The 13,526-nt window shown below is 40.8% G+C and overlaps 1 protein-coding gene across 3 annotated transcripts in view; it reads right to left on the bottom strand.

Annotated features, from left to right (window-relative positions):
* Window positions 1–465: 465 nt before the first annotated feature.
* Window positions 466–13,526, bottom strand: part of gphna (gephyrin a) — a 38,259-nt gene continuing 25,198 nt past the window's right edge. For 2 of the 3 annotated variants that reach the window (XM_068717747.1, XM_068717746.1), the window contains 5 exons: window positions 11,343–11,407; window positions 5,911–6,014; window positions 4,678–4,774; window positions 4,010–4,148; window positions 466–3,928 (listed from right to left, as the gene is read on the bottom strand). In XM_068717747.1, the coding sequence (XP_068573848.1) occupies window positions 4,015–4,148; window positions 4,678–4,774; window positions 5,911–6,014; window positions 11,343–11,407 (400 nt within the window). In that variant the 3' untranslated portion in view covers window positions 466–3,928; window positions 4,010–4,014. Of the gene's footprint in view, window positions 3,929–4,009; window positions 4,149–4,677; window positions 4,775–5,910; window positions 6,015–7,647; window positions 7,750–11,342; window positions 11,408–13,526 lie in introns of all 3 variants that reach the window. The other variant, XM_068717745.1, reaches the window with a different exon arrangement.

Genomic DNA, 13,526 nt, shown 5'->3' with positions numbered 1-13,526 from the left:
TGTAAGACAAAAAAGATAATCTGCATTTCTTAGAAGTACAAAAATGATTTGAAAAAAAACATCCAAGATTCTGTCAAATCTGAAGAAAAAAGAAATCAAGGTGGAAAATGAACTTCAAAAAATATATAAAATAAAATTGATGAAAAATCTGATTCATCCTTATCACTCATTCATTTATTTTTAATGTATTTGTATGATGGAATACTAGCTTATATTAAGATATTTTTCACAACCCTTCTGTTACATTTTCTTGCATAGGGAAGTTGTCTCCTAGTCATCTGTAGTTATGAAGACAGAACACCTATAGATGTGAAATAACTGCATATGACTGATGTTTCTAGCTTTGCACACCTTGTATCACAGCTTTCCCTCATGACTAAAACTAGTAAAATGACTTCATTAAACAATATCTTTTTGATTATATCACAGATAATTAGGAAAAAAACAACTTTCCGCAAAGAAAAGTACAGAATAATCAGGATTATTTTTATTAATTCATCTTCAGTTTCAATAATATCATTACAGAAAAAAACATCCTTTTCATTATATTTATACAGTAGTAGTAGAATGCTGTGTCATTGCTTCATTACAAGTGCTGGTCATAGTTTATAGTGTGTGCAGTGTGACACTGAGTTCAGTCCAGTGTTACGAATCACTCAGTACAAAGGCAGTTTAACAAGAACCTGCTTCTTCTTACTCAAATGGATCTATCTGGGTTTGACTGGTCCTCCTTGGGCAGGTGGCAGGACGTGCTCTGATGCTGCGTTCATGTCATGACAGGCTTATCGTAAATATGAGCTGCCGAATACGTAAACGCGGATGTGTGTTTTAATCGAATACTTTTTTAAATAAAATTTGGATGTGCTCCATCGACTGAATGAATTCCCGCCTTTGAACTGTTGTTAAAAAGTCACCCTGTTCTTCCGCTTTCTCTTACATGACATGAACCCAGCATGAGCCGCTGATAGATATATGGTGCATTTGAGGTAACTGGGAAGTTTCTGACATCTGAGCTAGAGGAATAAATGAGAAGACAGTGTTGGTACCAGAGCCTGGACTTTGAAAAAAAACTCTTTTTTTCGCACCAGTGATCGCGTCGAGAACTGCCACGAAATGTGACATTTAGTCAGATCAGAAGCCCCGCCCAGGTGCTGCACCCTCGTCTCACGCCTGGAATGAGACCTGCCCAAAGAGAAAGACACGCCCCCCCCTCCCTTTATGGGCATGCAAGTGTGGAGAAGGAGGAGGGGGAGGAAGAAAGGAAGATGAAGAGGAGAAGGAGGGACGAGGGGAGGGGTGGAGGAAGACTGGGTCGGCCTATCAGGAGAGGGGGTCAAAGCTCAGACGTTCTGCCCGGTGCTGCATTGAGGTCATAGAGGAAAGACAGTGGACGTAAGCGTCTGATCTGGAAGTCGATGCTTCGTATCTCTGGGGTAACTGAAGCGTGAAGATCAGCGGCAGCAACCGACATCTGGGAAAACCATCAATTATGTCCCCTTAAGTACCATTAAATTCAAACGAGTACCAGTTTTTGAGACCAGTATTCCGACATGACCTGAATGCAGCATTAGACCTTTGACCTTGTGGGTTTGTTTGGTACTGATCACACTGATAGGAAGAATCAGAGTTAAGTAAGGTATGGTGCATTGGTGAATGCTTGGGACTCACAGATTGCATATGATGCATTTGAACGGTCCTTGGTAATCGGTAAACAATTTAGTGTTTAATCAGCAGGATACAGCAGCCAGCCGGCCTACTACTTTGTTAATGCTAATAGTAAACTTAGCTTTCACTGTGGGCTAAATATCAAACAAGGTTTTCTTCCAGTGATGCTCAGACTATGTACAGTACGTTGAGAGAAAAGCAGTCAAATTATTTTGTCTATTTTACAGCCTTGAACTGCGTTCGATTCTTTTGACGAGCACCTGAAACACTGTCGTGGTAGAAATACACCGGTCGTGTAGTTTACGAGCACCTGAACGTGACACCCTGCTTTTCAGGCGATGTCGGGTTGGAGTTTTCTCTGAGTCGGGGAAAACGGTATGTCACAACTCACTCAAGCGGCTCTTTCGTTCATGTTCGCAAGTGCGGTCTGAAAAAAAATAGATGGAGGCGTCTGATTGGCTGAAGAGGAGCCGGCCTTTGACCAGCTGTCAACAAGGTACAGTAATCAATCTTTGGCTACTTAAAGGATAATCTGATCATATTCTACAATTTTCTTGCTGTCAACAAATAACACGAAAAAACCCGAACCAACAACAGATCGTGTGTGTATCGCCTAATAAGTCTTATCCCTATGAGCCATAGCGCTCCAGTCTTATCGAAACCACTGTAGTTTATTTTGACTCGATCCCACATACACCGTCCTGCTGTCCCAAAATACTCACAGGAGCACCATGTGTACAATAATCCGTGGCTAAAAACAGTCCCTAACAAATGCAGTGCGATCAATGTTCGCTAAAAACTACAGTGCCCAGCTGTTTTAGGAAATGTCTGAGACTTTTATACATATTTCTTCTTAAACTGGAGCTATTCCAACCCTTTATAAAGGAATAGTTAAGACGTTTTGGTAAACATGCTTACCAAAGTTAGATAAAAAGATTGATTTATCAATATGACCATTCTCATGTCTGCGCACTAAATGTGAAGCTAAAGCCAGCAGCTGGTTAGCTTAGCATAAAGACTGGAAACAGCTCACCTGGCTCTGTCTGAAAGCAACACAATCCTCACTAGTTAACTTCATTGATCGTTTTATGGGAATTTGTTGACAATGAGACAACGTAGATTTAACGCGACAATAGTTTTGAAAAATGCAAATATCACATTTATCAAAAAGTACTTCCATTTTGGTACTGTAGTTTTATGGTGTAAACTAGTTGCAGGGTTAAGGTTTTAGTAATACTGTCTATGTGGCCCACCTGGGATTTTAGAGAGGTTTTCTCCCCGACTACAGATCATAGAAGCCATTATGATTTTATCATATCGTTTATGTTCATATCCGATGTCAGACCTCAGAAATGATTTCAGCGTGGTGACAGAGAATTCACTCATCCAATCCCACCTCGCTCCGCCTTAAAGCCGAGCCACTGACCCACCTAAAATACTTCCATGGCTTCTATTGAGTCATGATGAGTTTTAGTGTCTCAGTATGGTTGGAAAATGTTATCTGGGGAAAAAAATTGCCAACAAAATTATTTTCCTTTTTTTTTTTTGGCAAAAACAAGTCATATTTACTGTACTGGCACAAACTATATTAGCAGCTTCAATAAAAAAAGATGTCTTTATAAGCCTTTAGTTCATATTTCTGTCAATACTGATGTTAGGGTCAGTGTGTTCCAGGAGGAGATGTAGTGATACTGCAGGAAGGGGGGCTATCAAGGAGTTGCTATATCTGAGTAGAGAATGTCAGAGCAGAAAAGAAGGAGAAGAAGAGCGAAAGAAGGGGGAGAGAAAAGGAGAAAATGTCAGGAGGAGAGAAGGAGAAAGTTTCTATATCTCTATATCTACCAGGGAAAAATATCCAACGCACAAAGCAAATGAACAGGAGAGAAGAGGGCAATGATTACTACTAAGATGATAATATTCAGTCAGAACCATGATAATAATAATAATAAATAGAATATTAATTAAGAATATCAATAATCATTATCATCAGGATAATAATAATAATAATAATATTACAGAATAAATCTTGTATTTTATATATATATTTTTTTTCACATTTTTTTTCTCCATTGAAATACAGATATCTCCTCAGAGCAGACCAATGAGGTTTCAGCCTCCGCTGGCTTCCGATTGGCTGTTGCATATGACATCACAGCTAATGGCGACCAGGTAGACATGCATCACTTCCTGCCCCCGCCCGTTTCCTGTCCAGACAGGAAGTCCTGGCACTGCCATGGTAATCGGTAGCGAGTGACATTGAAGTCTGGGGAGAAAGTATGTCGGTGTTACAGTTGGACACAACTGTACAGTTACTTCTACGGTGACGAAACGGACTATGACGTACCTGCATCATAGCCGTCCGATGACCATGACGTCCACCACCTCTCCCTTGTGCAGTTCCACGTACTGCTCCGTTTTGGGAGGCAACATCAGCAGACCGTTAGCGCTACGCATTGACATTAGCCTGCTGGAGACCTGGTTGCCTGGGGGGGGGGGGGGGGGGGGGTTAACATCTTAACAACTAATAAATATATATGAACTTTGATTTGTAAGTGTTCATTTTCACATAATGTTTCTGTTAGAGGAAGTTTATAGAGGAAGATCTTAAGAGTCAAATACGACCTTGTATTACTTACATGTAGTACTTTATTACATATTTTCTCTAACTAAGCAACCATTCTACTTCCTGTTTACACCGGTAACCGCATGCTCAGTGTACGTGAATAGGCATGTGGTATTTGTTTTCAGGCGTGTAAATATGGACGGAAAGTATTTCAAAAACGATACTGAAACGCCCGTGTGGACAGAGATGGTTTTTGTTTTCAATGCCCGATTTTAAACAGAAATGTATTAGTGTGGATGTAGCCTAAGGTGGATTTGTAATACATTGCTGTAGATAATGACATTTCATGATGTATTTATTTTCCGTGGTGGGTGTGGTATAACCGTGACGGTGCACCATAGATGGCTCTATGTAGGAGACACACTGATGTGTGTGTGTCCAGTGCTTACCTGTGCTTTGTGCCCAGGGCAGTGGCTCTTGGTGATGCCAGGTGAGAATACAGCGGTGGTACTCTGGTCTGGGATCCAGCTTCACGTCACAGGAAAGCTGAAAAACACACACACACACACACACACACACACACACACACACACACACACACACACACACACACACACACACACACACACACACACAGAGACACAGTTAGGGACTTATCAAATTTAGAATTTACATAGTCCAAAACCTCAAATTTACGGGTATTACTTGAATAAAAACATTGTTGTCTTGGTACATTGCTTCACACTATTTTCTAGGAATGAGAAGATCGACACCATTCTCGTGTCTGTACACTAAATATTATTGATTACCATTGACAGTGAATAGCATTCATTCCTGCACAGACATCTGCCTGTAGGTTTCTGTTAAAAGCTGTGATGGGCTGATGGGTTCTAAAATGCATTTTTTTTTTTTTTTTTCAAACTGTGGATTTTTAATTTTACAGAGTTCTCAGTTACTTAATGTAACATACTATATTATAGATCCCCGTAGAACTCAACAGTGAGATTCCGGAAGTAAAGAAGTTACCGGAAGTAACTTCATATTCTGGATTATAATTATTAGCCATAATATTGTAACCATCCAAGGTAGACTCACCACTAGCTATGAGATTGTCAAACGATGGTAGATACTCCTGTAGAAGACCAAAGTCTGTATGACGTCAACCTTGTTTTAAGAACCACATTTGCGATGTTGTGGAGAAGTTCAACACTACCCACAATCTTCAACAGTAGCAGCGAGCTCTCTGATTGGTGGAGCTCGCTGTTACCATGGAAATGTTTACCTCTTTATTTTAGATGTTTAGAAACTTTAGATGTTTTTCGGGAGGTTCCTGTTTCGGCGTTCGCCATTTGCAATGGTTTATGGGATGAGTAGTTCCTTCACTTTTAAAATAATTATGTACACAGTCTTGTACTTTTACCTTTTTTTTTTTTTGCTGAGTCAAATGTTTTCTAGGTCATGAATAATTTTGTGGTTGGTTTAATTAACTTTTTATGTAAAGGATTTTCTGACAAGACAAAAAAGTGAATGAATGGGAATTTCACTTTGGAAACCAAAGCCGTTCACTATTGAACTCTAGAGGGACGTTCTCCTTTTAATCTCCTCTCCACAGGGAGGTCAAAGGTCAGTTGGAGCTCGTAGGAATTTGAATTTGTGTGTGTGTGTGTCTGTGTGTGTGTTACCCTAGCTTTAATAATTGTAGGTCTAGGGTCCAGAATGCCTTGCATCTTCCTCAGAGCAGGAATCACAAACAGGTTACATGTCACTACTGCAGACACTGGGTTACCTGAAAAAACAACACAATACCGAGTTACTATGGCAAATGAAGTTACTCTACAAAGTTAGATCATCAATAGATCCTATTTTTATATTGGTGCATACACAGCACAGATGTCCACTGTATACAAACACTAATATCCGCTCCGTGTCTCCATTTGCATTAAACATGTCTTCCTGTGCAGGTGTGCTAGCTGCTTTTATCTTTTAACACTGGTGTAACCCAGAAACACCCCCGTACATGTATTGTACTCAATATAAATGTATCTTGATGTCTTAGTCATGACCAACACGGGAGACCTTGTCCAGATTACGCATCCAACACAACCACATTACAAGTCTGGCTGAGCATGAGAACTGTGAAAATGTCTTCAGGACAGTAACGTACGTGTCAATCAATTATCAGAATGCTAACAGATTGGGACAGTTTCAAGTTTGCAAGATCAAAGCAATGTCATGCGTGCAACACATCTGAAGAAGCAAAAAAAAAAAAGAAAACAGATCTCATTGGAGGCGTGTTTTGATTGCAGGAGCAAATGTACAAACTTAAGACACATCTAGGCAAACAACAAATGAAATGTATCTGGTGAACAGGAGGCTGTTGTCTTTAACAGCAGACATAATAACATTAAAGAGAAACTAAAGCCCCACACCACTTTATTCAGCAGAAAACCAACGTGCATGTGTATTAAGTAGTGTTGTTGATGGATTCAGGTCCTCATCTTGACATCTTAGAGCAAAGTATATGAATTCTACACTGTCCTCTCCTGACTAAAAACCCCAGGTATCACAAACGCAGTTTTCTATTGGCTGGCAGCTGGCAGACTTCCATGGTGATCGCAGCATGAAATGAGTTCTGGGTAAGCAGGTAGTGACAGAAGTGACTGAGGGTCGGGGGGGGGGGGGGGGGGGCAGAACATGGACCAGGACAAGAAGCTGGGCCATCCAGAATATGAGCAGGAGTATAACTAGGCCAGAGGTTTCCAAGTATTGGACTTAAGAGGCTGTCATTTGGAATCATCGGACAATCAACTGAGGGTTACTTGGAGGTCAGGGTTTTGTCGCTAGATGGGAGATTTAAGGACACTTTTGTGACCTCTAGGAGTCATTTAGGGTCAGAGGGTATGATCAGTGTTCTAAAGGCAAAGTGAGAAAGGATTTGTAGAGTTCAGTTGTTTGAGGCCTGTGGTCAAGATCTCCTGGCGTATATGGCTTATATGCACATTGCACAATGTTTGAAATGCTGAAGTAAAAATACAGAGATGTATTAAGTTTGAGTCATCGTTGACTTCATTACTATATTTAACATTGCTTGGCTTTTACCACAGCAGCACCCTCTGAACGCTAACAGAATCCTTTTTAGCTTAATAGAGCCACTTTTCAAAATGCCAAATTACTTGCTTTTAACGAATTTTGTTTTATTCAATGAAAAATGCAGAGAAAGTGTGTGAAGCAACAGTAAGTTGCAATCAGAAATACTGAATTTGTACACTTTGGTTATGTTCACTGCAACATCCAAGACATATCGCATTTTAATGTTTGCGTTTGGGCTTGAAGGTCATTCAGACGTAGCAGGATGAAAAGGGGATCTGTGCAGTCAGAGGTTATTTATGGGTCATTGTGCATTCAGCATCAGGACCTACTTCCTCTAGGTGCAGGGGTTAGTGGTTGCCTGGCCTCACTGGTCTCACTCGGGGCTACGACCTCCAGCAGGGAGGGCCCAGTCTCTCTGAAGTTGAAGTTTCCTTTAATAACAATAGCAATACATGTACAGTGCCGGACCGGAGCAAAGACCAACACACTCCAAATCACAGGGGGGTCAGACTAAGGCCACAGGACACACTATACTGTAGGATTCCTTTACATTACCATGGCAACATGACAACTAGCACTGAAAACAACAGTGGAAGTGCACAGTTTTAAACAGCACAACAGGAAAGGTGCTTTAGTCAAAGAGAGACTGGGGGTTCTACAGCAGCTTTACAAGCTAATCATTTTTAAAGTCTTGTTGTGTTGTTGGCAGCTCTTCAAAGGACAGTTCCGCCCATTTCTAACCCGTGTCATCTTTTCATTGGGACAAAATGAAGTGCTTTTGGTATCAAAAGAATTGCAATCAAACTAAAATGTACTGAGACATGAATTAAATATGATGAACTTTACTAGAAGCTCAGTTCTCACTCGTGCTATTGGGGTTACTCAAGTGTCTCACTGCAGCTTCAGTGTGTGGCTTGTTAAAGAGCACTAGCTATCAATAGCGAGCTGTCCATAAAACGTTGGCATCACTTAGAGATTAAGAATGCTGAGTGGCGTTTTGAGGAGAGAGGTGAGTGGAAAAAGATGAACCTGAAAGCAACCGAGGCTTGAAGCGCCCAGACCACTGGGGAGACATCCATATCGACATTCAAAAGATAAAGTTTAATATATAATAAAAATGGTAACAGTGGAGTATTTATGTGTGTTTCAGACCTTGAAAAAGAGCAGTAAGTAGTCGCTACGCAGAGGTGGTGGGGTTTCAATGCCACTGTGTTGGGATTCTTCGCGTACCAACAATGGCGACTGAAACTGAATGGATCATATTGGAGTTGGGAGCTAAAAAATGTTGATCAGTTGTTGAGATCTGCGTTGCCGCGACTTGTAGTTACATTTATGGTGAGGTGCACATCAGGCTATGCATAGATTCAGCGCAGAAGTATTAACCAGCTTTAAAGACCAACACATCTTAGAAATGTATGACATCTAAACTGCAGCCAATTGTTTGCCATTCAAGACAAGTAGCATCTCCACACGTCAGATTACACCCACTATTTAGAACTTCCAGTTCTAAATAGTGAAGCCAATGCGGAAGTAGCTTTAACTTGCATTCTCTCTAATGTCCATCAGGAGGCGACTCCTCTGGTTGTATACAAGTCTATGAGAAAATGACTGTACTTCTCTCTTGATTTATTACCTCAGTAAACATTGTAAACATGAGTTTATGGTCTCAATCTCTAGTTTAAAGTCTTCTTCAATACAGCATTATGTTCATTTAGTAAATTATGGTCCATTTAGAGTCAAATAGACCATAAAGCAGGGTATGCTTTAGGGCGGGGATACCTTGTGATTGACAGGTCGCTACCAGAGCCATATACGGCGTCTCTACGCCACGTCTACGCAGTCCAAATATGGTCACTTCCTTTCATTGGTTGCAAAAAAAAACTATGGCGACAGCCAAAATCCAAGATGGCGACGGCCAAAATGCCGAACTCGAGGCCTCAAAACGGCAGGCCATCAAACTAATTGGGGACTACGTCCACTTTTTATATACAGTCTACGCTACTATGATATTTCCCAGTTCCAACGTGTATTAGCATTTCAGAAAGAAAAAGCAGCCGTTCTATCACATTTGAGCATTGAGCGCATCTTCTTGTCTGTAAAGCGCATGCAGTGTGTGCTGTAGATGTCGAACTCTGATGAAGAGATACAGGGTTCTGGGCAAAAATGGGAAGAACTGTCTTGAGAGGCGGATTGAGGTAGGATTAACACACATAGGCCAGGACTGGGACTGTATGAATCAAATAAGAGAAACCTCCTGCTTATTGGATGTGAAAGCTGTTGACGAACCAATACCTGATTTAACTATCTATTCCCCCAGTATATCAGTAATAAATCGATCTAACAGTACATGAACAAACCATACACACCAATGACGAGGACAGCTAGAGTACAGACACACAAGACAGGGAGCTGGTGCTCTATGTGGGTCCGGGACTGGAGGGAGAAAAAGAGGAATGGCTAATGTTGCCCTGACTGGCTACAGTAGAAGAACCATCATAAACCAATGGGGAAGTTTGGGCACCCGTTTACAGACTGGATCAACTCACGTCCGGCTCATGCAAGTCAGATTGTCAGGACACACACCCTGGAGGTGTAGTTGACACCTTAGATTGAGTCACATCCATTTGCAATAGTGTCACTCCGACCAATAAAATGTAAGCTGCGTCCGTGAACGGCACGCTACCTGAATGTTGCTGAGTTTTATCTGCTAGAGTTAATTTAGTAATGAGGCTTTCACACAAGGGACCCGGCCTGGGACCCGAGTACACTTGAAAGGTTGGTCTTGAGTACAGTTCATGTGTACTTGGGTACGATTTTGCATCAAGTATGAAAACGAACTGTACCAATAAAAACAGGAGTAGCACTTGACGAGTAGAATTTCAAAAGGCTTTTTTCAGCGCCACCGGTCTCCTTTGAGATCGACATATTCTTCAGTCTTGACACTGTCTCCACAACATAGACAATAGAGGTGTAATGGGTCGACTCCATGTATGGGCTTTGGATCTTGCAATCGGCGCACTTTTCTACACTGTAGCAACAACATAAAAAAAAAATAATAGAAGAGTACACAACAATTTAAATAATGTTAAAGCTGAGTGGCGGGGGGGAATTCAATGGTACTCGGGGGAGGTACGAATCAATCATACCTAAAATCAAAACTCCCAAACCACAAAGAAACAAGGACCAAAAGAAGTTAAGAATCACTCTTTTGATTTGTTCTGCCTGTAAAACCCACTCTTTCTTGTACATTCTCATGCTATTTCTTCTTCAATGAATCAATCCTTAGCTTCAACTGAGTCTCAAAGGGCAAATACTTGAAAATATGTACTGTATCATGAAAGAGATCACGCCTGAACCCAGTGGCTCCCAACCTTTTTCCCCTTGAAGCGCCCCCTACTTGTATCTATGAAAAGCTGATTCCCCTCCTCCTTAAAAAGATTAGAAATCCCTGAACAAACTCCTCAATTTGAATAATGAGGTTCAACGTATTAAATGGGTTAGTCTGTTTTTATCAAATCAACTTTTATAAATGAATGTATCCTGTCACTTTTGTCGGGATACATTAATAAGTGTGATGGCATCTTGATGGATTTTACTTTTGAAATTAAATGCTCCGGAGTTACTGGAAGTGTTTGAATACGAGTCAGAGACAATCCTCCACAGCCACTACTGGAATCTAATTCTACACATAGTGTAATACTAATACTGATCTGTTCTCCAAAACTGTGCACAAATACCAGGTTTAAACAGAACTATTTTTGACTGAGGACAAATTGAATATATCTTTTTTTAAATACTTTTATAGACTTAATTATCTAGTAAATGTTTTAAGATTTTATTCATACAAATGATAACCTCGGGTTGGGAACCAACACTGTTGAACGACAACACATGCTAGCAAAATAACTGCAGGGCAAAGCAGTGGGGTGTCAAGAGATGGTCCAGGGTATTAGACATCAAGGAGATACACACACACACACACACACACACACACACACACAGACTAGAGACATAAATATGCTACCTGGCAGAGCAAAGATAAGTTTCCGTGTTCCATCGATGTCAGCTGTGGCAAAGGTAGTAGGAAGACTGAGGGACAGAAACACACGGGTCGTTATTTTTCCTCTAGATGTCGCCAGAGGCAGTGGTAGCATCAACAACAGGAGTAGCCGCAGTAGTAGTAGTAGTATTATTAGTAGTAGTAAACAGTAGTAAAAGCAGTAAAATAAAAACAGAAGTAGTAATTACAATAATAGGGGTGGTAGCGCAAGCAGTACTAGCAGCAACGTTAGTAGCAGTAGTAGAAGTAGCAGCAGTAGTAGTAGCAGCACTAATATTTGTAGAAGAAGTAGAAGGATTAGTGACCATAGTAGTAGTAGATTATTAGTAGTTGAAGCAGTAGTAATAATATACAGTTGTGGTCAAAAGTTTACATACACTTGTAAAGAACACAATGTCATGGCTCTCTTGAGTTTCCCCGTTATTTCTACAACTCTGATTTTTCTCTGATAGAGTGATTGGAACAGATACTTCTTTGTCACGAAAAACATTCATGAAGTTTGGTTCTTTCATGACTTTATTATGGGTTAACAGAAAAAGTGATCAAATCTGCTGGGTCAAAAATATACATACAGCAGTGCTAATATTTGGTTACATGTCCCTTGGCCATTTTCACTTCAATTAGGTGCTTTTGGTAGCCATCCACAAGCTTCTGGCAAGCTTCTCGTTGAATCTTTGACCACTCCTCTTGACAGAATTGGTGCAGTTCAGTTAAATTTGATGGCTTTCTGACATGGACTTGTTTCTTCAGCATTGTCCACATGTTCTCAATGGGATTTAAGTCAGGACTTTGGGAAGGCCATTCTAAAACCCTAATTCTAGCCTGATTTAGCCATTCCATTACCACTTTTGATGTGCGTTTGGGGTCATTGTCCTGTTGGAACACCCAACTGCGGCCAAGACCTAACCTTCGGGCTGATGATTTTAGGTTATCTTGAAGAATTTGAAGGTAATCCTCCTTCTTCATTATCCCATTTACTCTCTGTAAAGCACCAGTTCCATTGGCAGCAAAACAGCCCCACAGCATAATACTACCACCACCGTGCTTGACGGTAGGCATGGTGTTCTTGGGGTTAAAGGCCTCACCTTTTCTCCTCCAAACATATTGCTGGGCATTGTGGCCAAACAGCTCGATTTTTGTTTCGTCTGACCACAGAACTTTCCTCCAGAAGGTCTTATCTTTGTCCATGTGATCAGCAGCAAACTTCAGTCGAGCCTTAAGGTGCCGCTTTTGGAGTAAGGGCTTCCTTCTTGCACGGCAGCCTCTCAGTCCATGGAGATGCAAAACACGCTTGACTGTGGACACTGACACCTGTGTTCCAGCAGCTTCTAATTCTTGGCAGATCTGCTTTTTGGTGGTTCTCGGTTGACTCTTCACCCTCCTGACCAATTTTCTCTCAGCAGCAGGTGATAGCTTGCGTTTTCTTCCTGATTGTGGCAGTGACAAAACAGTGCCATGCACTTTATACTTACAAACAATTGTTTGCACTGTTGCAATAGTAGTAGTAGTAGTAGTAGAAACTGTATAGAGTGGTGCAGGAATGACTCTTAAAACCCAGAAATGAGTCAGCATTTTTGCACTTGTGTTTTTGTGTGCTTTTGGTTAGATACCTGAAGAAAAGTTTTGTTTTACAATATAAAATAAATACCCCTCTTGTCAAATTAGATGATTTTATTTTTCTTAAAAAATGCTGCTAACAAAAGTCTAAATGAGACGACTAAACGTCATCACCAGATCACTAGTCCTCCTTTAGCTTGGTGATGGTGACGTGAAGTCATGTGTAGTTCCTATATAGCCTAATGTTAGCTTTATATTTCTGCCGATTGCATTTATGCTTAAAAAACTCATAAAAGTGGTGTTGATTTGGGAAGACAATCTTGCGTAACAAAACGTGTAAGTATCATAAACATTTGTTTGCCGCAGAGATTATTTTCTGCAATAATCCAAAATCCAAGGGAAAAATCCCATTGGCTTTCTATAGAGGGAACCAGTGTGATGCTAACTTCCTGTTGGACTTCCAAAATACTTCATCCTTGCAGCTCTCTTGTAGCAGAGGTAGGAGGATTAGCATTGCTAGAGGACGCAGCAGCACAATCAGCAGCATGACTCACAGGAACAGTGAGTGAGTCAATGAGAAAATGAGTTTGC

The sequence above is a fragment of the Cebidichthys violaceus genome, unplaced genomic scaffold, assembly GCF_023349555.1.
Source record: "Cebidichthys violaceus isolate CVI_PGR_0920_01 unplaced genomic scaffold, fCebVio1.0.p SCAF_22, whole genome shotgun sequence".
Taxonomy (NCBI): domain Eukaryota; kingdom Metazoa; phylum Chordata; class Actinopteri; order Perciformes; family Stichaeidae; genus Cebidichthys; species Cebidichthys violaceus.
Note: the sequence above shows the minus strand (reverse complement) of the source record. Positions and strands in the feature narration are given on the sequence as shown.